Below are 25,179 nucleotides of genomic sequence, written 5' to 3' on the forward strand. Positions count from 1 at the left end.
GGCAGCCGCTGTCGCCATCGTGGCGCGCCGCGGAGGGGCAAGGGCCCCTGACAGAGCGCGGCCGCAGCGCCATGGCGGGCGTGGGGCGGCGGCTGTGGGCCGCGCCGGCCGAGCCCCGGCTCTGAGAGGGCGCTCCTCGCCGCCGCGCTCGCCGGGCCGCGGCCTCCCGGCGCTCCCGGCCGCCTCCCCCGCCCCTCGGCCGCCCCTCGCAGGCTGCGGCCCGGGCGGCGCTCGCCTCCGCTGCCCCTTCTCGCCGCGCCGCGGAGATGGCGTCGGGGCTGCGCGCCGCCGGCTTCCCCCCCTGGAAGCGGCATATCGCGGCGGAGCTGCGGCGGCGGGACCGGCTGCAGCGGCAGGCCTTCGAGGAGATCATCGGGCAGTGTAAGTGGGCCGCGGCGGCGCGGCTCCCCTGGCGGGGCCGAGGCCCAGAGGCGCTTTTTCTCCCCGCTCCTCCTCGGAAAGTGGGGGAAACGCGGTGGTAAAGGCCCCCCGGGGCTTCGCTGTGTCGTTTTCAGAAGACTGGCTGGGAAATGATTGTTAAAACTGAGAAAAACTGGGCTTTCTGCATTACTGAAGAAAATAAGTAGTTGTTTCAGTTCCCTCACGAGCTAAACAGAGTTAGTGCTGTGGATAGTGACTGAATGTCTAAATTGTCTGTGCAGTTCCGTTCTGATGTTGGTGGACTTGAGAATAACGGTGCTATTGAAGGTGCTTGTGATCTGTTGTAAAATTTGGCGCGATTCAGGGTCTCTCCAGCGCTTGCTTCTCCTTCCTCAGCTGTGAGGGGGTGGGTAGCAGCGAGGGCCACCCACAGCTGCTGGGTGGCCCCGGTGCTGTGTGACCTGGGGGGGAAAAGAGCAAACCTGGTGAGGAGTGTGGGGTATGGCCACTTCTCTGGTAGGCCTGTTTTCCATTGCTATCACCTAAGGGGCCATAAAGAGTTTGAACCTTGAACTCCTTCTGTTTTAGCAGATAGCAGTGCACTTGAGCGGTTTCGCTATTAAACTTTCATAAGAGCAGTTCCACACACAGCATCTGGATTAATGAGGGATTCCTGGGGTGGCAGCAGAATGTTGCCTTAGCCTGCTGACATCAGAGAAGTGCACGTTCATGTGGTGGAGGCTTAAGTAATGTTTGGTTGTGTCACAGTAATTAAAGATACTGGATCTTAGTTGGTAGAAAAAGAGGGTGGGAATCTGGTTTTGCTTTTTGGTTGTCATCTTCATTGCGCTTTTTGCCCTTTCAGATAACAAGCTACTAGAGAAGTCAGACCTTCATGCAGTGCTGGCTGATAAGCTTCAGGCAGAAAAATATGACATGCAGAGCAGACATGAAATCAGGTATTTAAAATTCCTTTTCTGTCAGTCAGTTGTCTGTCATGCACACTGTTACCTAATCCATTGTTTGAAACACATTGTGTTTCATGATGTGTTTGAAGCACAGACAACTTTGAGGTTACTACAGTAACTTGGAATAAAAGAAACGTGGAATTCTGCTGAACTAAAACCAAATTATAACTAACTCTAAACTTTATCAAGTTACAGTATGTTTGCAGTATACGGTGCAGAAAGATTTGACTGCATTTTGGGACAAATTAATTTATCAGAAATTCAAGGTGTGGAATTGGACTGGAATGAGCTTCTGCTTCTGATCTGTTTGCTTTGTAATGCTTATGTTTGCCTGGTGTTCCTAATGGTATGGCTCTTGAAATTGTTTGGTCTTGTAAGCACTGCAGTGCAGGCTGTCTTTTAATCTGTGTTATCACATAGAAGGGGAGAATGGAGAAAATCATGATTGTGAAGTGTCAGTCCTAAATAAGCACCATATGCTGAAAAGAATGTGTGTTCTGCCTGCTTTCAGCAGGATTTTTTTCAGGAAACTTCCTCTCTTTAACCTGGGAATAGCATTCCAGCGCTGTGTGCAGCTGTCATGCTGCATATTCTCTTGGCATTTGAATCCACAGCAAACCAGTATGCTAGTAGCATGTCCTTGTTTGGACAGGACGTAAATCCCAGCAGGTAAAGGCTATTGGGTTCTGCTGTTGGTGTAACTGAAGAGAAGGCAGGGCTAAGCAGAATTTCCTACTTTTGAAGGAACTGCTTCTTCTGTTGAAGCTCTTTTTGCATATAATGCAAAATTGTATGTGTGTGTCTGATTGGGATACAAAGCAAGTAAATACAGTTGAGGCTAGTGTGTACTATTACTAGTAAGGAAAGAAGAACTTATGATTTTACAGGAATTGCAGGGAAAATATTAGCATTTGGCCAGCAGGCTGGAGTTAACACCTGTGTGAAAGACCTCAAAAGCTTTCTGATGACTGCAGCTCTCTTGAATCATCTTTAGTTTATGGGAATCTGATTCTGGTTGAACGCCTACTCTAACAGATGAGGCTGGCGTAGATGAGGGTGAGAAGAAACGCAGGGAAACAGCATCTTCTTCAAAGTAAATATTAAGCTGAACTCTGATACTGCCCTCAGTATGTGACAGTTTTTTGAAACAGAATTCATTTCCTTATCCTAGGTAGCTGAGGAAAAAATACTTTTACTTACCTTAAGACCAAGGAGGAATACCTAATTCTGTCTATAGAGGTGTACATGGCCAGAGTTACAGGGTGTGTTGGATATTACCACAGGGCTCAGTTTCCTATCTGTTTGGACACAGTGTTTTGGAAATGCAGTGTCTTCTTGTATAGCATTAGTTCAGTGAGGTGTTGGTTTTTTGTTTTTGATAAGAGCATTAAGTTACTGATATCACTGGGAGACCTTTCAGCTTCTGAATGCAATATCTGTTTCTCACTGGAGTGTTAAAACACAGAATGACAGCAGAAACAGATGCTTGCAGTTACCTTGTTCTGTTTGTCTGGTATAATAGTGATTAACTGAAAATTTTTTTTTTTAAAGCTGTAACTTAAAATATATCTGCTAACTTGCTCAGAGTCTCTATGTGTGTGATACGTATACATGCTTTTAAAAACCTGACTTCTGTTCTTGTCTCTGCTTTCAAAGACACGAATGATAAATGTTACAATCATAGTTTGTGGGGTGGTACGTGTGTTCTTCTGGTGTATAGAAATTCCAGCTTATGTCATGGTACAATTGTGTTCTAAAAAAAAAAAAAAACAAACCAAAAAAACACTGCAAAACCTCTATACAATAAGAGGCTAAAACACAGGACAGCGGAGAAGCAACTTGTAACACCAGGAGTATACCCTTGATTCCCTGGCCTTTGGTTCTGTGCCCTGAATTATGCTCCCTCCAGATATCTAGCATCTTTGAGGTCCACCAGCTTCTTCCAAAACAAATGTGAAGTGGTAAAATACTTGTAATCCTTCCAGAATTTGAAGAGTGTACTTCTAAGACTCAGTTGTCTTCATGCAAATTTAAGCAAGGGCTAGTTGCCTCTCATTTGAGGTTGAATGCTGTTTTAGAAATTTACAAAAAGGTGAAATGAGTCCTCAGTAAACGTAATTTTCCAGTACTATATAATGGCATTTCTGTTGGTGAGAAGTGTGTTGTGGGGGAGCTAGCTGTGGCTTGGTTTATTATAAATGACCTGTATCTCTGATGTAGTATAGAGAATGCAAGAGAGGTAGTGTCCTGAGACTGTCGAGGGTGCAGAAGCAATTGAATTCTGGTTTGTGACATCTCTTCTTCCTCTCTCTTAAACTCCAGTCCAGGACATGATGGCACATGGAATGATGCTCAGTTGCAGGAATTGGCACAGCTGAAGATAAAGCATCAAGAGGAGCTGACAGAGCTGCATAAGAAACGTGGCGAGGTTAGGAAGGCCTCTTGTGTTCTGTATGGTCCATATGTGGCCCTTTGTGAACATGACTGTAATTTTACCAAGCGTATTCATCATCATTTTTTCCTCATTTCTTGTACAGCCCTTTTTTAATTCCCCATTTTGATGATTGAAATAAACCAGAGATGGTTGGTCTTTAAAACTGACAGCTGGGAAAGAAGAGCTTACACTGTCAGCATAGCACAGTTTTTAAGTGCTTAATTTTGTTTCATGAGTGGGTTGTTAACTGTATTTATTAGGAGGGGGGAACTGATCCAGTTTAGAGCTGTGCACGACCACTAGTTCTACACTGAAAAGACCTGTAATGAGTGAGAGAATAGGTGGCTGTATGTGGTTTCATTTGTCTCGCTTTGTAGGACCACTGCTATAAACGAGTGGACAAAACAAGCAGAAGCAAAGGTTGAGAATGCCATGGTGTTAGGCTGAAAAGGGAGTACTGGTTCTGCCATTTAGGTGTGGTAGGGAGCCCAGGAATCCTGTAAGCTGAGACTTGGGCCTGGAGGAGAGGAAAAGCCATCTTTTTGGGTTGTTTTGGGGTTGTTTTCCTGGGTTTTTCTGTGTTTTTTTTTTAACGGAAAGATGTGGCAACTTCATTGGCAGAATTGGGTTTTTAAAAACCACAGCAGTGGATTGAATGACTCCAGGAGCTAGTACCTGAATGGTACTGCAGACTTCTATAGGGCGAAGGCAGGAGTGACCTGGAAAATGTTACCGTGATCCTTTGATCACACCTCACTAGAGTTGTGGAGAAGCTCCAGTGTCAGTCATTTTAGGCTTTTTCAAAGAGGAGACAGCTTTCTACAGGAGGTGTGCACTGACTAGTCAAAAGCACTGAAAATTCCTTCTGCCCACCCAACCTGGTATCCTAAATATCTACCAAGGCAGGCACTCTTCTCAAAACTCAGTTTTCCTTCTCTTTGGGCCTCAATCTTTCTTCTCCCTGGGCAGCTGAGGCTCTGAACGCTGTGGGGCTTGCTGCTGCTTGCTGGCAGGGTAGCTGTGAGCTCGCAGCAGCAGCAGCTCATCGTTAGTGTTGGCCTCTGCCCCTCTGTTTCCTGTGCACTGCAGAGATTCCACCAGCAACTTTCTTTGTTGGAAAACTTCATGAAACCTGTGTTTACAATATATGAGCTACAGGTCTTCTGTGGTCCTGGCTGTCACAGGAAGATTTGTTTGGTTCTTAGTACTCATTGGCTTACTTGGCAATTTTTAGTTTCTGTATTGATTTTTCCACTACTTTAAAAAATAAAATTTCTTCTTAGTATGCGTTCAGTTTGATGTGACTTTATTAAAGAAACTTTTTGAGGGAAAGGAGTGAGCTATCAAAGAACAGTAACTTTTTGATAACTCATTTTTGAAAGTGGATTCCCTGATTTAACGACCTGTGTGATGGGGGGAGTGAATAGATCTGTATAGAAGGCTGTGAAAGACCTGAAAAGTATTCTGTGTGCTTATACTGTTAGATTGGTCTGCACTCTAGCTGGTTGCTGCTCAGTGTGTGTTATCCAGCTGGCATCCCTGCATTTTGTCATGTAATTTTCTCCTTTCCCTAGCTGGCCCAGTCTGTAATTGATCTGAATAACCAAATGCAGCAGAAGGACAAAGAGATGCAGATGAATGAAGCGAAGTGAGTAGGAACTGTTTTGTCTGTGTTCTTGGTATGAGACCCAGACTTCTGGTTGAGTTGTTTAGTGGTGTTGTAATATTTTCTAGGAGTCCTGGCCACGGGCTAAAAATTCCTTTGCTGGGTGTTGTACAAAAGGCACAAAGAAGATGGTATAGGTCCCAAAGGAGGTCCTCATTGTTTTGTATATTTTGTTATCATTCCAGGATTGCAGAGTATTTGCAAAAGATCTCTGAACTGGAAACGGAGTGCCAGGAATTGCGTAGCAAACTGCAAGATCTTGAGCGAGCTAATCAGACACTGAAAGATGAGTACGATGCTCTCCAGATCACCTTCAATGCCTTGGAGGAGAAACTAAGGAAAACTACTGAAGACAACCAGGAGCTGGTCTCACGTTGGATGGCAGAGAAAGCACAAGAAGCCAATCGTTTGAATGCAGAGAATGAAAAGGATTCAAGGTGAGACCGACGACCTCTATTTGATAAACTACTTCCCAATATATTTTTGAATACTGAGTGCCTAGGATAAAACCAGATTTAGTTTTGATCTCCAAGAGCTCTCTGTTCTTGCACAACACAATGAGAGTCCAGAACTTTGTGTTCCTTCTGATGGATGCTTCATGAAAACATTCCTGTCTTTTAAATGAATAAAACATGTTCTTTTGTTTCTTGAGCAATATTTAACTATGGCCTGAAGATCATAAATCAGATAAAAACTGAGAGGGTTTTGCTGGCGTTAGGCTTGGCCTTCTCTTGTTCATATTGCATCTTGATACTCCTAGTTTTATTCTTTTTTGACTTAAACAACTGAAGTGTTTTTTGCATTCTGCTAGAAGGATTGGCTGCCATGAGACTGAGCTGTGTATAACTTGCAAAAATAAGTTTGTACATTTGTTTTTTTCCTTGCAAAATAATAATTTTTTTCTGAATTGTTTCAGCTTACTTGCAAGCTAACAATACTTGGAGACTAAGAGTTATAGTACAGGTCTTAAAGTATTGAGCAGTTTTGTATTATCTTTACTAACATAATCATTATTTGTCAAGTTCTTGCACTCCAAGCATATCTGCATCCATATGGGTCATAAAGGGCCGTTAGGTACCCTTCGCCTTATTGCCTCACTTGATTGATCTTGTCCTTCACTAATCACAGTAAGAAAACTGCCTCTCCTGCACTGAGTATCTTGAAAAACAGAGTAAAATTAGAGCAATGGTCTGATTTTTTTATTATTATTTTAAAAAAAAAATCTTAAGAAGCCCATCAAAACTGTGCAGGGTGACCTTTGGAATGGGATTAAGGAGGTTTTTGAGTGGTTTGTTTGGGGGAGGGGGGGGGTGTTGTGTTGGTTGGTTTGTTCTTTTTTTTAAATAACCTTGCTTTCCCTTTCTTAGGAGACGACAGGCCAGGCTGCAGAAGGAGCTAGCAGAAGCTGCCAAAGAACCCCTGCCTGTTGAACCGTAAGCAGTCTTGATTTATAGTCTCCTTCATCACTTCATGCCTCAGTTTTACGCAGATACGTGATAAATGGTATCTTTGTTATTTCTAAATTTGGTGATGTAGAGGAGTGTTTAAACTTCAATGTAAAGTCAAAAATGTACAGTAACTCTCCCTCCTTGAACTTCCAGAAGAAGGAGCTCTGTTATGGCTAAAAATAGATGCTTGGACTGAAAAGAATGGTTCATGTGGTGAATATATATTATCTCAGCATAAAAACATTGGTTATGTGGTGCCTTTGGTCATCAAAATACTTCTTCAGTCATGAAGCAACACACTCTGGAGATGCCTGTATTTTTAAGTGTTAGACTACAAAAATATGTTCAAGTGTTGCCTGTAGGAACAGGTGCTGAGTGAGTTAAGGTGGATGAAAATACACTGATCACTTCTTTACTGGGAGAGGTTTATTCTATAAGGAAGAAATTGATAGATGTGGAGTTACTTTACCTGGCAAGCCAGAGATGAATACTCTAATCTCTTGTTTTTTTCACTGCTGTGTTTGCTCCTGGGTGGTATTTAATCAGCTTACTTGAAGTGGGCAGTTGATGGTACAGGTGCTTTGCACCAGGTTGGTAAGTTTTTTGGCACCCGTGTTAGCCAAATCCAGAAAAACTACACCTGCTGCATTGTTACTGGAGACTGCTGAGACAGTCTTCAAAGCCCAGTGCCAGAGCAGTGTGCAGGCTTTTTTTTATATCTGTTGGTTTTGTATTAGCATCATGTAGTCACGTTAAGCCTCTGTGCTGCATGTCCTTGCACATGATAGGAGCAGCGTATCTGCTCTGGAAGAGGTCCCCCACAAAAGTCTGGGGTAGGTAGGAAGGGCATTTATAAGGGGAGGATGAGGGAGCTTCTAGCATTTGGCAGGAAAATTGAAACAGCAATTAACAATACAACTGATTAGCACGATTTGCTTTGCTTTTTTTTTTTTAATAAATGTTTAAATGCTTCCATTCCCTTAGCTTATTGAGGTGTGACTCTCCATGAAAAGATTACTGCTGACCTCTGTGTTACAGGCTAGTAGACAGTCCCAAGCCAGAGAACAGCTTTCCCAGCTTGTAAGAATAGTGATATCCCTCTTGCCCACATTATTTGATGTAAAAGCACATGAAATATCTTGGAATATTAAATTCTTCACTAAATAATGTTGCACGGAGAGGGGGAACACCCATGTAAGGTCTGTGGCTACTTTCCTTGTTAAGCTTCTTCCTCTCCGTCACCCAAAGCGAGACCTTCCTGTCTTAGAACTGGACTCAGAGGTAGCTGTAGCATAACAGCTTGAATATTTTACTTCTTGTTGTGGTGGGGATGGTGGTCTCAGTGTTCCATAAATAATTTGATGTGAGATACTGAGAAGTTAAAAAGAAACCTGTTTAACAAAAAAAAAAATTTTTGAAAATGATTGCTCCTGTAAATTGCTCAAACTTTGCTTCACAGATCTTTTAGATTCCTTTTTGATTTCGTAATTTTAGAGGGTTTGTATTGTAGAAAAGTGCTGCTTACTGAAGGGGAAAATTACAGCATTTCAAGGAGTGTGCCTTTGTTCATTTACTTGAAAAATACATGAAGTTAACATGGAAAGTTCTTTTGCTATGCACAATTCCAAGAGCTCAAACTTCAGATTTTAAAAACGAAACATTAGCAGAACTTGATAGTGTTTTATTGAAATATCAGCCTGATACTTCCAATCAGAGAACATATTTTCCATAGCCTTTTCATATAGACTGTCCTCCAACGTCTTAAACTTAAAATGCAGACATATTTTTAAATACAAGATTAAAAACGGTCCCATCATCTTCAATTCTTCTGCAGCTGAGTGCTATCTGATGTCAGGAATGGAATTCCTACTTAAATGCTGAATTTAAACATCCTGTTCAGTCAAATGGCATCAGGTTGATAGAGTGTGTTTGAAAATAGTTTGTCCTGCAAAATCAGGGGTAGAGGAAAAATCATCACTGAAGGAAAAAATGCTAGGCTGTCAGAACCCGCGATGACTAATGGGGAAGAAGCTTTGAGCATTAGCTGAATAGTTTAGCTGGATTAATTCATGGTGTATGTATTGGAACCCCACACTTCTGTTCAGCGGTACACCAACAGTTTTAATGAAGTGAACCAGAACATCCTGCATACTTAATGGAGCAGCACCTGAAGCACAACAGTATAGAAAGTGTCAGGATGTTTGTGGTGTGGATGAGGAAGGAAAATTCACACTCTTGTAGTTTTTTTAATACGTCCTTGTTTTGGAACAGCAAAAAAGGTTCTGTGAAAATAGGATATCATCTCTGTCTGGGGTTGCAATAACTCGTGTTTTTGCTATTTTGTAATGGTTCCAGCAAATATAATTCACCCTGTAGCAAAGCCTTGCTCAGAGGTTGTAGGTCATTATAACGCTATGTGTAGTGCTGCGAGCTGAATGCAATCCCTGTGGTAAAGAGAATCTGGAAAGGATGCCTGTCAACATAAACAGGGAGGCAGAAGTCCAACTGTGTTGTCAGTGAAGAGTGCAAGTCGCAGCTGGAAAGAAAAAACCTGAAGTTTAGGTGCTGCATGTACTTGTTTTCAGACATTGTATGTTGAATGTAGTATCTCTGGCAGTGACAGCTAGATCAGTGTTTCTGTTGTCTGGATCCACCTGCATGTTACCACAGCCAAATAAACCTCGATGTGGGTTAGACCCTGGAACGCTGTCATCCATTCAATTCATATACATCAATGGGTGGTTTCCATAGGAAGCTCTGGCTGATTGAAAATGAGCTGTTTTCTCTCACTTCAGCAGGGATGATGATATTGAAGTGCTTGCAGATGAAACCTCTGACACAGCTGAGGAGACATCACCAGTGCGAGCTGTCAGCCGAACATCCAGGTTTGTAGAAAAAAAGATTTTTGTACCATGTCACTAAGGAAGCACAAGGGGTATAAGGGAGTTGTTTGGTACGTTATTTAGGTTTTTACTTGTCTTTAGCTGGAACACGCTTTAGTATTTCTACCAGAGCAGTATGAAACTTGTGTGCTGTGTTCTCTGTTACCATGCTTTAGCTTTAGATATGCTGGTTTTCCTTTGCTTTTTTTAACTAAATTACAGTAGTCTCTGAAAAAAATCTGTGTTTAATCTTGAAAACAAAGGTTTAAAACCAAAATAGACAGTAACATGGGTATTGCAGTGCTTGTTGTATTATGCCTCTGCTACTATACAAGATATCGATGTGACTTTGCAAATAGCTGGGGTTTTAGATTTAGCTGAAATGTCTTGACCTAGATTAAATGCATCTTTTTTTCTTTCTCTAAAATAGCAGTGAGTGGAAAGTAAGAGGTAGTTACATGAGAGCACGGATTAATTAGGTTGAAACGTCAGACTTGGCAGACTGTTATATCTAACCCAGTAATTCACAGGGTGGAGGGTGAAGGAAATTGAAGAAACTTCACTCACAAATTATTTTCTAAGTTGTAGTTACTGGTGACTTTTGAACTGATGCCTGCCTGTGTTTTCTGTCTTCGGACTGGGCCTGCAGGGGAGGGAGTCTTTCCAGAGACTTGTTGCTATGACATGTATTTGTATTGATCTTTATGTGGAGAAGCTATTCACAAGGTTTAAACCTGTCCTCCCCTCCTTCAGTAAGCGACTCTCCCAGCCAGCTGGAGGCCTTCTGGACTCTATCACTAATATCTTTGGGTAGGTTAGAACACTTTCACCTCCTTGTTTTGTATATTGGTTTCAATGTACACCAAAATCTTGGTGATGCAGGGAATACGAACAAATTAATTTCAGCCTTTCTTCTAGCTTCTGCCTTTCTTTTTTTTTCTTTTTTTGTTCTCCTCAACTTCCTGTTTCTTCCATCTTGCCGTGTGCTGACCTCTGACCTTTCCCTCCAGTCTGTCTGAGTCTCCCCTTTTGGGACATCAATCTTCTGATGCTGCCAGGTGAAAACATTATCCACTCTTAGTCCAGCATGTGAATGTATTCCATTGAAGTAACATGGAACCCAGCTGCATTATCCTGATTAGATTTCAGATGGTGATATCATTGCCTAGAAACTGTCTACAGTTAGGGAGGCAATGAGCCCCTCTCTGTGGAGAGAATACTTGGGGTTTGCTCTTACTTTCCACTGCACTTTGTTCCTCTAATAGGGTTATTTTAAATAAGTTGTTGGGCTCTGTGTTTAGTATCCAGAGTGGAGCCAGTCCTCAGTTAATCTCTGCATTGGGTGGAAGGTTTTTGCTTAAATTGTGCAGCCTGAGCTTTTGAGTGGAGCATTTTGCTGCCTGGGATGTGGTGCTGCAACGATATTGATTCTCCCTAGACATAGTGATGGAGTTACAGTCTTTCTGGCTGAACTCGGCTGCAGTCATTCCCATGTTTCTCTTTCCTGTTAAAAAGCAAACAAACCAAAAGACCTGCTCCAAAATGAGGTCAGTAATCCGTTCAGGTGACTTGTCTGGTGTGCTATGAAATATCGAAAGTCACAAATGGATGTAGTGTTATATGACAAATGTAATTTTTGAAAGATGGGGTAAAAGAAAGTTAAACTCCTCCTTCCCCTGTTTTTTAATTGCTGTACAGTGTAGTTAAGTGACAGGTACAGATCTGGATGAACTCAAGAGAAACAGCATTCAGTTCTCATTTTAAAATATTTCTACTTTGTTTCATCTCAGGAGACGTTCTTTGTCCTCGTTCCCTGCTCCCCAGGATAATGTAGAGCCACATCCAGGTGCCAGTAAAGAAGTGAGAGTGCCCACTACTGCCATATGTGTCTTTGTAAGTATAGAAGGAGTTCTCAGTTTTACCGTTCCTTTTACTGTCTTTGGAGGAAATGAATCCTCTTTGTGCGGGAACTGCTCTCTTGAAACTCTTTTCTATTAATGTTGCCAAACGAGAAGTAATTCTTGATTTGGTAGCATAATTCATCCCATGTAATTCTTAGCCCAGATGCTTGTCGGAGCCAATGTGCTTGATGTCTGTCTTACTGAGGTCAATGATGACTAGTAAAAGGTCTGAGCGCACAGGGGAATTACACTCCATTACCCTCCTGGCTCCCAGCAGTCCCTGTTCTGTCATGCCATAGTAGAGCTGTGATTGAGGAAGAGATTGCTGACAGTTTAGGATTAATTCAGTTCCAGTTCTCCACAGTGAAGGGAGTTGTGGCACTGAATGTTATCCAACAGAACTGGTTAAGAGGAGCTTGTGATAGTGGGGTGTCTTCATTTGTTGTGTGTGATCTAAAGTTTTCAAGCTGAGACCTCCTTTATGTGTTTTGGCCTCACAAGGCCAAACTTAAAGTGGTGGGCGTTGCTGTTTGAATGAAAGATACTGTGGTAAATTGTCTTGTAACACAGCTACTTGTTTGAACATTCCTCTTGAGCTTTCTGAGGCACTCCAGTGCTGGATGTGGGTATTTCGTGGGTGTGAAATTACGTATTTCATCCAGAGTAACAGCCCGGCTCACTGCAGTATGGAGGCTTGTGTATTCCCAGCCTGCTCTGTTAGCGTCTTCTCTCATGGAAGTCATGGGGTGGTGGGAGTAGCAATGTTACCTCAAGTGAGAACAGAGTCATAACTTAGGGGACAGCCTGGAGCTGGCTTGAATAGGGAGCATCAGGGGAGGTGTTCATGGCCGCAGTATGCGTTGCAACCTCTCTTCTCCTCTGGCTATGTACAGCAAGCACAGCTGATCGACAGCTGATGTCTGATTTCATCATAGAAGATATTGCAAAGCTATATATGTGAGGTTTTAAAGAACCATGTGAAAAGTTACATTGTTTTCACCTTTCTCTTGATCTTCTGTAATATCATCTGAACTTGCAAGAGCAGTGCAACCTGTCTTCCCGATATAGAGGGGTAAACCACAGTAGGACATGCCAACCCCTAGTCTTGGCAACGTGGGGAATGCTGCCCCATTCCAGTTCCCCATCTTGCAGCAGGAGTAGGAGCAGCTGCAGCAGTAGGCCTGTCAGACTGTGACAGTATGGAGATGATGTGTCGTTAGCACTGCAATGTTAGAAGGAAGAAGTCTGTACTCGGTTCATGGTAATCCATGTGTTCCTTCTGGAGATGATCTGTGTTATGTTGTAGCTCCTGCATTTGGAGCCCAGGTGGAGTGTGAGGACCTGTTTAGGCCCAGCAGAACATTCCAGTCCTCCAACGCGAGGACTTTGCCAGAGGTTTGGCAGATACAGGGAGCAGACCAGACTCACTTCTGGAGAGATGAGTAGAACAGGCTTGGGAAGGCAGAGAAGGTAGCTGCTTCAGCCACCATTCTCTGGCATAGTTTCTAGGCAAGACCTTTGACCAGTTTTGTTCTGAATGGCTCTTCTGCACTTGTAGAAAGATCAGATTTGAAGTGTGATGACCCCTAAATATGAGCTGGCAGACCAAGTTCAAGCAACGAGTTCCAGAAAAATACAAGTTTCCCGAAAAACTGATTTTGAAAGAGCAGTTACTGCAAATACTTAAAAAGGAATGCAGCAAATGAATTAAGAATGTGGTACTAAAACTATGTGGGTAAGTAGTACAAAGCTGTGAAATTAACAGAGGGGGGAAAAAAAGGAAGGAATCTTAAGATCGTCTTAGGTTTTAAAAGGTTAAGAATCACTATTCAGTGGCCAACTCAAGCTTCAAAAGATCAAGCTGTGAGAAAGCAGGAGTGTCACTGCACCTGCAGATAGGAGCCACAGCTGAAGCCCAGGGTCTCTGTGAGAGATGTCACAACTTTGCCAGTACTTCTTAATTACAAATATAAAGTAGCGTTATCACCAGTACACCAAATGAATGCAGCTGATCTGTTATGCTGTTTTCTAGCAGACTTTCCTAACTCAACCCTGACTTGAGTGTTCTGGTGTTCTGGAGTTGCATGAACTGATTGGATCACGTTCCATGGCTGGCTCTAGATGGAGAAATGAAAAATTAGTTTCCTACTACAGTATATGACCTGTTTTCTGTCCTTTCCTTAATTTTTTTTTTTTTTTTGTATCTTAAAAGCCTTACCTTATAAAGCCTAAACTTGCAAAGTGTTGTAAGGCTTCTGGCAGTTTATTATCACCATTGAGTCCTTGCTAGTGTTTGTGTGCTTTTGTTTTTTTCTTTAGGTAAGGATCAGCCTTTTTGCTCTGTCTGTATACCATCAACCGTAGTAGAATTTCAGTCTGTGGCTTTGTTTCCTATATACTGCTGGAAGATCTACAGCAGTGGTTCTGTATAACCTTTTAAGTTCTATAGCTTTCTAGTCTGTGTTTTTTGGGTCTATGCTAATTCCGTTTTGGGTGGCTGTTCTGTTCCTCCCACTCCTCAGGATGCACATGATGGGGAGGTGAATGCAGTGCAGTTCAGCCCTGGCTCCCGGTTACTAGCAACAGGAGGCATGGACCGGAGGGTTAAGCTTTGGGAAGTCTTGGGAGGTAAACATTTTTGCTTTGGGCTATGGTGGGGTGCTAAGCAAGCTGATGTTATAGTTCACTTTGTGTCAGTTTCTGTTCTATGCTTAACTTTTGTTTGTCTTTCTCTGTGCAGATAGGTGTGAGCCCAAAGGTTCCCTCTCTGGTAGTAATGCTGGGATTACCAGCATAGAATTTGATAGTGCTGTGAGTATCTGTGCAATATCCACTCTTTGGGAATTGGAGTAAATTAATTGAATTATGTTGTGCTCTGCTATCCATTTCCATTCTAACACTTCAAAAAGTTACCTAAGAAATGACTTAAAATACTTACGAGAGTAAAACTGCAAATGGTTAAAAATTGCACAAAAAATCTTTATTTTATATGCTGCCATCTGTAATTCTCAACTTTGTTTACAATTCAGAAGATGATATGCAGCTCAGACATTGGCTGACATTATGATAAAATACACTAGGCTTTGTCTAAAGTAAGAAATTAGTCTTCAGCTTCCCGCTGAAGCTGGCATAACAGCACAAAAGAAGCAAATACACTGAGGCTTTTTTCTGTGAAGCTTATTTCCATAAGTGCTCTGCTGAGGTCTGTGATGAATAGTAAAAGGTCTGATTTATCCTAAGGCTTGCACTTCCATGACCTTTTCTCCCAGCATTTTCTCGCCAGTCATGGCACAGTGATGGTGTGGCTGGCAGAGTGTTTGCTGACAGCTTGTGATGTGTTCAGTTCATGTTAACCTGAAGTATTGGAGACATGACTGGAATCAGCATCCAACAGTCCGGCTTGAAGGAGTTTGGGGTTTTGGATTGTTGTAACTGGACGCATGATCTGACTTTTCTGCTGAGACCTCTTCCACAACACAGCACTTTACTGCATAGATAGTAGACCAAAGCTGACCTCGTTTCTCTCATTTGGTGATTTTATGTGCTAAACTTTATTGATACATGCCCAAAAGGATCCTTCCTTTGGACACTAACTAGCTCATTAGAGACTTGCTGGCACTGTTAATCTGCAGAAGAAATTAGTTCTGATTTTGGTAAGTTGCTTGTGCTTGAACACATTTGAGGACAGAACTGCTTGAGGTGAGATGCTTTAAGGGCTTTAAGGATTCGGAAAGCCTTTTAAGAGGGACAGGAGTGCAAGCATTAATCTCGTGACATTCTCCATCGTGGATGACTTGGAAGAGGCCAAAGCCTAAAGCCATGAACAAGTGTATTTATTGCTCCCTGGACAGATTTTGGTTTTGGAATCTTAGTTTAAGATGTTAGAATTCTAATGAAAATTACAAGAATTGGGCTAATTCAAGTCTGAGACCTAATTAAATCAGTGGGGGTAGATGATGCAGGGTTTTTTCCCCTGTGAAAAAATCAAAAAAGAGGAAAAAAAGAAAACCACAATACATGAGGGTAGACTAGAACCCATTTCCTCACTGCAGCAGAAGGAAAAAGAGAATGTCCTTTCTGGTCTGGTTATTGTTATTCCTTTTATCTGTAGTCGTGATTCCACAAATCACTGTCACATTTTGTTGAGAAGTAAAAGCCACAGCCTTTTTGTAAGTTGTTACACTAGTTTTCCATACTGGTATACGCTACTATGTTTTTGGTTTTGTTCTTTTTTTCCCTTGGCAATACAGCACTAATAAGATTTTAATAATTTATGAGAAATACTTTTGAGTTTAATTTGCATATTGACTAGCAGAAGTAGTTTTAAATTAATCTTGTGTTCACAGGGTTCATACCTCTTAGCAGCTTCAAATGACTTTGCCAGCAGAATCTGGACAGTTGATGACAATCGGTTACGGGTGAGTCTCTTGAAGGCAAAGTAGTGCTCAGTTTGCTTCAGTCTTGTATTTCCAGTTTTGTCTAATGGGACATGACAGTTTTGGAAGTTGGACAGTTATAGACACTTTCAATAACTCTTCTTTTTAACAGGATTTTTGTCTCTTAAGGGTCTTCACAGCAAGACCTAAAATACAGTATTGGTCTCTGCACAGTCTTGCAGGAAACTCCAGTTAATGCATATTTTCACAATACAACCCCTGCCCCCAGTAAAACCTTGCCATATACACCCAATACATACCCCTTTGCAAATGTAAACACTTCTTGTGGTTTGTGGAGAACCACTTTAGTGTTTTAGCCTCAGTCCAGGGAGGACTGCTGAAGAAGGCTTGCAGAAGACAAATTATTTTTTTTTCAAAGTCAGGAGCAACATTTTTGAAAATAAGTCCTTTGCCTAGCTGTTAAAGGCAGCAAGCCTAAAAAGTGCTTGACTATTCTCAATGTCTTTTGAAAGATTCCTCCTCTCCTCCCAACTCCTTTGTATCATGTTCTCCGCTCTAGTTTAAAGAAGTTATCACATTTAGTTGGCCAAAAGAAAAGTTTCTTGTTAGCTTTCTAAGAAGTTTGTTTGTTGTCATTCCTGTGTATGCTTTCTCTCAACTTTTTATTTTAGGAAGATGCTACACTGATGTTCTGAATCTTCCAACATTTCACGTCAGTTATAACCTAGAGTTGCATTGTAATTCACTGGGTATTTCTCAGTGTGGAGATGTCAGGTCTCATTCAGGAAAGTGGAGAATATCTGTTCTTTTGCAACTTCTGTTTGGTTGCAAAACCTACTATTGGATGTGTATTATAATGAATAAAAGTTCAGATTATAGATTATTCGCTACAAAGTTAGTTATCCCTGCAAATGTCCACCTGGCTTCACAGTAGCTTCCTGTAATTTTTTCGTGCCCTTGCTGACTATCAGTTTTGGGTGAGCGCATTCACTGTTCGCTGTGATAAAATAGTGCATTCTAGGAGTGCGTGTGATACAGATTTGCCGTAGCTTGCACGTGAGCAGCAGGCAGTGAAGCTGAAATCATGGTAAATCTTGCCACAAAGTCCTTACTTAAATGCAAGTATCTGTACATAATGACTGTGCAGCAAGAGCAGAAGAGAGATGTAGGGTGAAAGTTTAGATCCTCCTTTCCAGAGTTTGTGACCTTTCTTAAAACAAAGTGGTCTTTATGGAATGATTTATTCTTTTGAGTTTGTGTTGTGTATCAGGTTACTTCTTTTTTCCAAACTGCTCCCATTCCTTTCCATTCTTAAGGGGTTTTGTTTTGTATTTCCCAAGCCCAGATTGCTTTGTGTAATTTGATAGTCCTTTGAGTATTTAAAACAAAAAAAAATTAACTATATACCAGAGATTTCTCTCTTTGTTTTTCACAGTTCTTAATTCAGTCATTCGTTACCTGTTTTGTGATTTAGTATGTAACATTCAGCAATTTGAAGGGAATGTGGTTCGTGGTGTTCTCAGCCCTGCGGAGCCTCCCCCTGCAGTTACGGGAACTGCTGCAGGCAGTTTTTCTGAAATCTCCTGTTGCCTTAGCTTTCAGGCTTGGAAGTGTAGCAACAGCGTAGATACCCTGTCATATCCTCGAGAGAAGCTCATTATAAAAATGTGAAGGCGCAGTTTCCATTTTCAGCATGCTTTAACCCCTTCTGCTCACTGCTCCTTCAAGGCTGTGTTGCAGTTGCCATCTGTCCATGAAACATAGGGGTGTGGAGTGTTGAGGAGGAGAGCTTGCAGGTTCCCCAAATCGCTAGAAAAACTGCAGCTAAAGGTAACCTGTGTCTCCCAGCTTCAGGCTGAACTCTGTGTTACTTAACACTCCTACTCAGTGTTAATCTCTGTTTAGCTATAATAGATGGTTGGGTTTTTTCCTCCAAGCCATACAGTAGACCTGCAAATTATGATTTAAGAGTGTCTTTGAGTTGCTAAACAGCAGAACTAGTAAGCTACGAGGAAAGGGAGCAAGTGGAACTGTGCAATTTTACCATGTAAATCTCTCATCCTCAGCACACCCTGACAGGTCACAGCGGTAAAGTTCTGTCGGCCAAGTTCTTGCTGGACAATGCACGCATTGTTTCGGGAAGTCATGACCGGACCCTCAAGCTGTGGGACCTCCGCAGCAAAGTTTGTAAGGAGACCTAACTTTTGTCTTTCATCCATGTTCTGTGCTTCTACTGAATGTAAATGGAAGCCTGACACCAGCTAGATTATTTCATCTTATTGCTAGTCAAAAAAAGCAAAAACTAGCAGCCATTTCATCTTCTGTTGTTATTCAAGTAATTGGATTCTTTCTGCCTGTTACCTGGAGTAAGAAAAAGAAATCATGCGTATGCAGGAAGCAGTGTTAATGCTATTACATTAACAGCAGCTGTGTTCTGTGAGTGTTCTTTGTTTACCAGTCAGGGGGTGGGTATTGTAGTCTTCCACTAAAAACTTGGAGCCTTGTCAGAGTTTTTAACCCTGAGGTAGATGTAAATGTCTCTTGGAAACGTACTAAAAAATTTCAACATCTCAAATAAAGGAAATGCTAGGATCCAGATTTTTCTTTGGGAGAAACGCCTTATTTCCTTAGGTTTCCTCCTATTGATGGGTCTTAAACCTGCTCGCACTGAGAGAAGTTGCGATTCAAGGTTACCTTGATACCTGAACTGCAAACATAGGTCAAGGAGACAGTTCCATGTTGTTTAACAGTAGCAAATTAAATACGAAGTGGAAGTAAAGCAGCTGTCACGGGAGCATTTAAAGGGATATTAGCCACAGCAAAGGAGATTGAGAAGGGCAGAGAGGTTGTTGAAGACTTAAGTCAGGATTATTCTAAGACAAGAGTTTGTCTGCCCTGTGGCACTCCTTGGACACTGCTGTGTGTGGTGTAGTGATTATTTTCTGTCTCTGTTTTCATAGAATCATAGAACTGTTTAGGTCATCAATTTGTACAGTGCAGATTTCAGTGTGTCACTATTGGTTTATCCTTTTTAGGTATAAAAACAGTGTTTGCAGGATCTAGCTGCAATGACATCGTATGTACTGAGCAATGTGTAATGAGCGGACATTTCGATAAGAAAATTCGTTTCTGGGACATCAGGTAAAACTATTGTAAGAGAGCTTGTAGTGTAGGAATGGTTATGGGGTTGCTGTCCAGGTATAACCTGCACTAGGGCACTCTTCTTCCTGAGCTTAGAAGTGAATGAGACTGTTGGAGTTGCAGGAAACCGTTAAAAGAGAGTTTTGTTACTGCTTTTATACTGTTTAGTATTTAGAGTTTGGGACTTTTTTTTGGGGGGGAGGATGCTGTTTCTCTCCTGAAAAGGCAATCTGCTTTCTTGTAAATATTTTTGCATCAGTCAGTACTTGCTATTCTAGATGATATTTAGTTTTTCAGAGGGTGGGGGTGTGAGGAAAGTAGTATCTTAACTATTGGCTGGAAGTGTTATCCACAAAGTGAGATCTGGCTTGGGAAAGAATAAAAATGTGAGGATAAACCAGTAATCCTTTTTGTGCTCTTCTTTTCCACGTTGGGACAAGTCAGAGTTTTGATGCAGTGGCTTGGCTTCTGGACTGTGATTTACATATTATTTTTTTTTCCTTCTTTTGTCTTTAGGACTGAAAGCATAGTAAAAGAACTGGAGCTGCTTGGAAGAATTACAGCTCTGGACCTGAACTCGGAGCGAACGGAGCTTTTGACCTGTTCCCGTGATGATCTACTGAAGATCATCGATCTGCGGGTTAGTGCTGTCAAGCAGACGTTCAGGTGAGTATGTTCTCCACAAGCACGTTAGAAATTTCAGAATTTAGGATTGTGGATTGCCCGCAGTGCTGGAGTGGTTTTAAGTATCCTAACTTTTTTTCTGCATGGGGAGCAAAGTTCTTTAGAGTCTAACAGCAAAGAATTTGCTCTGGTGGATCTTTTAATTTAACTCTTTAAAGAAAAGATGTATGAAAAACGTGATTAGTGATAAAGGGATCCTGGAGCTTATTCCAGACTTGTCAATGTGACGCTTGGGGACATGGTTTCATGGTGAACTTGGCAGTGCTAGGTTGATTGTTGGACTTGATGACCTTAAAGGTCTTTTCCTATGATTCTGTGTAGAAATCCTTACTGTGCTTTTTAGTGAGAACCTGGAAGTCCATCTTACAAATGAATTTACAGTTATTTAATTCTAACTTTTCAGTGCCCAGGGATTCAAATGTGGCTCTGACTGGACAAGAGTTGTGTTCAGGTAAGGTCAAATATAAGCAAGATAGTTGATAAATCTTTCCCCAGCAAAATTGAGTGATTCCTGATGCTTGGCTGCGTTGTCCCCATTTACGGGTAGAAAAACTGGGGCAGAGTTTGTGACTTGCTCAAGGTTACCTCTTGGTCAAGACAGAGTATATCTGTAGATGTTGATCCAATGTCTTGGAAACTTCCTGATTTCAAAGTGCTTTCACCTCTTAGTGTTTGCAGCTGGTAACAACATAACTCTTAATTAATGCCAAGCTGCTTGCTTAGGAAGTTGCAGCTGAATGATCATGTGTGCTGATAAATTGCTGGCTTGAAAATTATTCTCTGACTTCTGCACCTTCTCTGATCTTGTAGCCCTGATGGTAACTATGTGGCTGCTGGTTCAGCTGATGGGGCCCTTTACATCTGGAATGTGCTCACTGGGAAATTGGAGAGGACGCTTGCAAAGCACCACAGGTGAGGAGAAGCTGGCCATTTAAAACGGGGATCTGGATTGTGAATCTTGCTGAGCTATGAAAGAATTGTAGTCGTGCAGCTTTGCAGTTTGTGTTGGTGTGTGAGAATTTTTAATATGCAGGTTCTTTGTGGATTCATGGTAGTATTCTCTAGATTGAATTAAGGTTAGGTTTGTTAGCGTTCAACTTCTTAAACAGAGACGATTCTGGTAAAATGCATTTAATATATTCTGAAGAAATTGTATCTCTCTTAGGCTTATTAAAAACCTGAGTCTCTTGAGAGCTGAAAAAGTGCTTTTTCTTTGATAGAGTATTATAATGCTTTATTCCAGTGTCAAGTACTGTTGTGGAATTCAGCTTTTTTGTAAACTTACACCTGGTTTCCATTTCAGTTCTCCTATCAATGCAGTCGCATGGTCACCAGCGGGTGCCCACGTGGTCAGTGTGGACAAAGGCAACAAGGCTGTCCTGTGGTCTGAGTTCTGACTGGACGGAGGGTGAAGGGCAGAGCGTCCAGCGCCTCTGTGTATGGCGGTGCTGGTCCATGGCTGAACAGAATGGAGACCCGAGCCCGGATCCATCCTAAGTCGGGATATTAACAAGTGCATGGGCTTCACTTTCCAGAGGAAAGTTCTAAAGCAATGGAGAAGGAGCCTGAGTCAAAGACTTCTTCTGGCTGTAACTGCACTGTGGTACTCGGACTCAGCAAGGGATTAGCTGTTCTGGATGGAGAATGTAGTCATGCCTTTACATGCAGTATCTATGCACCAAGTGGAGCTGAAGGTACTAGTGGGATTCCTCACCAGACAGCTGTGCCAAATACCCAGTCACACAAATGTATCTACAGCACTTCGGAGTTGGAAATGTTGGAAAGAAGTTACTGTGTATGCTGACTTAATACATGTCCTGTCTCCTGTGTTCTGTTCTTGTGGCCTAGTTCAGGCGTGGGGCGAGAAGATCCTGAGACGTGGACAGGTCCTAGGCAGTCTTAAAAGCTGTTCCAACACTTCAGGAGAGTCTCCTGTGGCTCTGGCAGCTCTGCCGTCGAGTTACCGGCGCAGTTCAGAGCTGCTGTGATCCTGGCAGGCTCTCCAGCACTGTCATGTGAACTCTCTATCAGTTTCACCTGTTCTTAAGGCGATGGTCCATTTTTCAGGACTTCTGCCTGCACCCTTTTGTCAAAATGCCCTCCAACAGCTTGGGTATCACAAATTACGAGATTTTTTAATCTTTTTATTCCACAGACAGTTTGGTTATTGGGCGTGAGGAGAGAGTTCACCTTCTGTTGTGCTGCTGCGATAAGGAATGTAGTCATACTGTGACTTCAGTACCGGAATATAGATGTTTGATCCCTTTTTCTGTTCATCCGTCCTGTCCTGGCGGCTGTCAGTAGAACACAGGAGAGAAGTGGGGTTAAATCCCAAATCCATTGTTTTGGTGCTGGCAATTCCAGGCCACTTGCCCCCTTCTTGAGCACATGTGCAATATACCTGTTCGCGCTGGAGCCCTCTCCGCTACGGAGCGGTGTCTTGGCTCTGTCCCTATTGAAGCATCCAAAACCGTGATGTGGCTGGGTGTGAGCTGCCTGACATAACTTTATCCAGCCAAACCTTTCGACATCGTCTGGGCCTCAAGACAAGCCACCAGCGTTTTATTGCCTTTTAATTTGCACTTTATTTTCTTCTTTCCTGATAGTGTTTTACTAAGGAAGTGTGTTCTTTGGAGGGGCTGGATTAGGGGGCAGCTGCTATACCAGGCATCTCTCTAACCTAGCCTTTTGTTCTGACACTTTCTGCAGAGGGGAATTAGAGTATATGGGGCAAAGTTTTTATTTATTCAGCTGCCCATAGGAACTTGATTGTAAATAAACCTGTGTTCTGCTTTTAAAACCCCACAATGCTCAGATTCATTTATTTGTGTGTTTGTGAGATCTTGATCCGAATGAGTGAAGAGGGGAACCTGAAGTGTTATTTTTCCGTGCTGTTTTCCTGATGACTTGTGGGTTTGTATTCAGCCACACTGTGGGATTCGGTGTAGAGGGGGAAGAGGGTAATGCTTTTAGCTGGACATCCCGCAGGTACAACCTGGTGTCGCCCTGTCTCAGGAATACTGCCGTGAGACTGGAGGAGGTCTTACCTAAACTTGCTAAACAAGTGCCTCTGTATTCTTGGATATTTTGGGTAAATTACTGAATTGAGGAAGTTAGTATCTGTATTTCAAGACACTGCTGAAAGTAGGTGGCTTTTTCAGCTGTGATACTTCAACGGCTACCTTGTTAAGCTTTTCAGCCAGCAATAGTATGTTTCTTTAAAAACACAAAACCCCTTGTTGAAGGTAATGCTCTGGTTCCTACTTCAATATAATAAAGCAAAGTCTCCGGCTGTTTAAGGTATGAATTTAATGCATAACTAAGAGCCAGCACTGACCACCCTCCTGTTTTCATAAGGAAAGAAGCCGCCTGTCCAGCTCTTGGAAGTGAGAACCGTAGCAGAAATGGGAAGATTCACATTGGCATTCTCAAGCATTTCTAAAGGGCAAAGTATTTTTTTTCTTCAGCCTGTGGCTGTGGCAGAAGGTCCTTGAAGAGGCACCTACCAAGAGTCCAGGTGACCTTGGTTACTGTGGAAAAGCAGATCACTAAATGACAAGTCAGCGTGATGAAAGATTATTGGGAGATTAACATAATAAAAACTCTGCAGGCTCTGCTGAGGAGGATCAGAATGGGTTTAGGATGTTTATAATTTAGACTGCTATACTTGTGTTTTTCTACACCATGGAGCATCTTACACAAAGGGCTTTGTTTTGCCTGTTGATGCTGTTATGAAGTAGGTTAAATAATACTCGAGGATAATGGCTAGCTAGCTAAGACCTTAAGTATTTCAGATTAAAATTTCTTAGGACCAAGGTATGTAGGAAATTCTAGTGACCAATTTTAGCTCTGTTTGCTATAGTTCATTTATTTACTTCTATTTTTCTGCTTCAACATGCAGAGGGCAGAGAAAACAAAAGCAGCTGCTGTGCAGAGGTGGCTGTTGCACTGTTTTTCTGCTGAAGGCGGAGCTGCCCTTCAGGTGGTTTAGGGGCATCTTTCTCCAGCCAGGAGGGTGTGTTAGGAAATGCGCGTTATGGTGAAGCTGCTTCCAGGCTCTCCTGAAGATGTTGGAAACTGCACATGTACCCACACCTCCCAGGCCCTCAGAGGAGTAGCAGGTACAACAGGAGTGCTTGTTCCTCTCCTGAAGGGCTAGTAATCCTGCAGTGGCAGCGGCACAAACTAACAGAACCAGCTTTGTCCTTTTTGTTCTTGCACCGTGTGACTGAATGGAACGTGTTGATTTGGTGGGTTAGTTTCTGGCGTCTCTTCCCTACTGTCTACAACCAGGATCCCGCTTTCCTTCAGCAGCACAGGCACGTGTGAATGTCTGTGTTTGAGGGCTGGCTGGTTTGTGTTTGCCAGAGTTGATTAGACAGAGTAGTGATTAAACTCTCCAAACAACCTACCTCCAATTAATGTTGCTGGAATTTGGAAAACACTGAAAGAGCTGAGGAACACTGATTCTGTGGGGGTTTTTTTGAATAATTTGTGTACCCAGGCCACTATATTCAAGCAAATGTTGGTGTTTGTTTGCAAAAAGCAAGCTTGATTTATGACTGCAAGATTGCCTGAAATGGAGGGTGCTGCTCAGGCTGGCAAGTGGAGAGGCTATCGTGGTCTTTCTAATCAAACTAACAGATGCAGCACAGAGGGAAGCTACAGCTGTTAATGCAGCTTGCAAGCCAAAAATTACACACATTGTTGTGCATAATATCAAGACCAAATTCGGGGGGGCAGGGGGAAGCTATTCTTGGGACATTCATGAAGTGAAAAGCTAAACTGATTGAAATCTTGTTCATGTGTCTTACATCTTGGATGTTGTGCCTTACTTCCATAAGTAAATTGAGGGGAGGGGTACTAGCTAGCAACATACTGTTTTGCATCAGCGTGCCAATTGGAAAGTTGGTGTAGCAATAATAGATAAACCGCTTAGTGATTATGAGAAGAATAATGTTCTCAGTGCTTGGTAGTCCTTCATAATGGCATCTATTTATAGAGACTTGATTTGGTGTTTTATAAACTCCCTTTTTCATAAATGGCTCTTGTCTGTTCAGCTTATCAAGCTGGATGACTTGCAACCCTAGGAAGGAGAAGACAGAGAAAGAGCTTTATTCTAAAGCTGCTTTCAGTAACCGTCCTGTTCTATGTAGGTCTGTAGTCTTTACAAACTGTGTGAGTATGACATTGTAGACCTCTTCACCGACAATCTGAGCTCCCTTAGGTAATGCTTTATGTTGCTGACTTAACCACTTTACAGTTGAATCTTAGCCC

The 25,179-nt window shown here is 42.3% G+C and overlaps 1 protein-coding gene and 2 non-coding genes across 8 annotated transcripts; all 3 read left to right on the forward strand.

Annotated features, from left to right (window-relative positions):
* The first annotated feature begins 34 nt into the window (after positions 1-34).
* On the forward strand, positions 35-22,710 carry ATG16L1 (autophagy related 16 like 1). 6 transcript variants are annotated; one of them, XM_055817116.1, is made up of 18 exons: positions 35-381; positions 1,247-1,340; positions 3,672-3,777; positions 5,358-5,431; positions 5,635-5,886; positions 6,817-6,882; positions 9,696-9,782; positions 10,533-10,589; positions 11,570-11,672; positions 14,203-14,308; positions 14,421-14,491; positions 16,027-16,098; positions 18,144-18,264; positions 19,113-19,218; positions 19,735-19,884; positions 20,306-20,353; positions 20,713-20,814; positions 21,206-22,710. In XM_055817116.1, exons 1-18 carry the CDS (start codon positions 267-269, stop codon positions 21,297-21,299), a joined length of 1,824 nt encoding a protein of 607 aa, XP_055673091.1. In that variant the 5' UTR covers positions 35-266; the 3' UTR covers positions 21,300-22,710. The 6 variants fall into 6 exon arrangements, with proteins under 6 accessions (XP_055673091.1, XP_055673092.1, XP_055673093.1 ...); XM_055817115.1 differs by having other exon boundaries at positions 36-381; positions 9,693-9,782; XM_055817117.1 differs by lacking the exon at positions 10,533-10,589 and having other exon boundaries at positions 9,693-9,782.
* On the forward strand, positions 11,885-12,155 carry LOC114010268 (small Cajal body-specific RNA 6). The gene has a single exon (XR_003551646.1). It is a non-coding gene; the product is annotated as a small Cajal body-specific RNA 6 (non-coding RNA).
* LOC114010269 (small Cajal body-specific RNA 6) lies at positions 14,882-15,145 on the forward strand. Its single transcript, XR_003551647.1, has one exon. It is a non-coding gene; the product is annotated as a small Cajal body-specific RNA 6 (non-coding RNA).
* Positions 22,711-25,179: the final 2,469 nt, after the last annotated feature.

This window comes from Falco peregrinus, chromosome 12, assembly GCF_023634155.1.
Source record: "Falco peregrinus isolate bFalPer1 chromosome 12, bFalPer1.pri, whole genome shotgun sequence".
In the NCBI taxonomy this organism is placed as follows: domain Eukaryota; kingdom Metazoa; phylum Chordata; class Aves; order Falconiformes; family Falconidae; genus Falco; species Falco peregrinus.

Bases quoted from the DNA above. Each gene is read 5' to 3' on its own strand.
- ATG16L1 (XM_055817115.1), top strand. From the start codon at position 267: ATGGCGTCGGGGCTGCGCGCCGCCGGCTTCCCCCCCTGGAAGCGGCAT. The intron at 5,432-5,634 runs GTGAGTAGGAAC...TTATCATTCCAG, and splicing joins ATGCAGATGAATGAAGCGAA to GATTGCAGAGTATTTGCAAA. The intron at 5,887-6,816 runs GTGAGACCGACG...TCCCTTTCTTAG, and splicing joins GAGAATGAAAAGGATTCAAG to GAGACGACAGGCCAGGCTGC.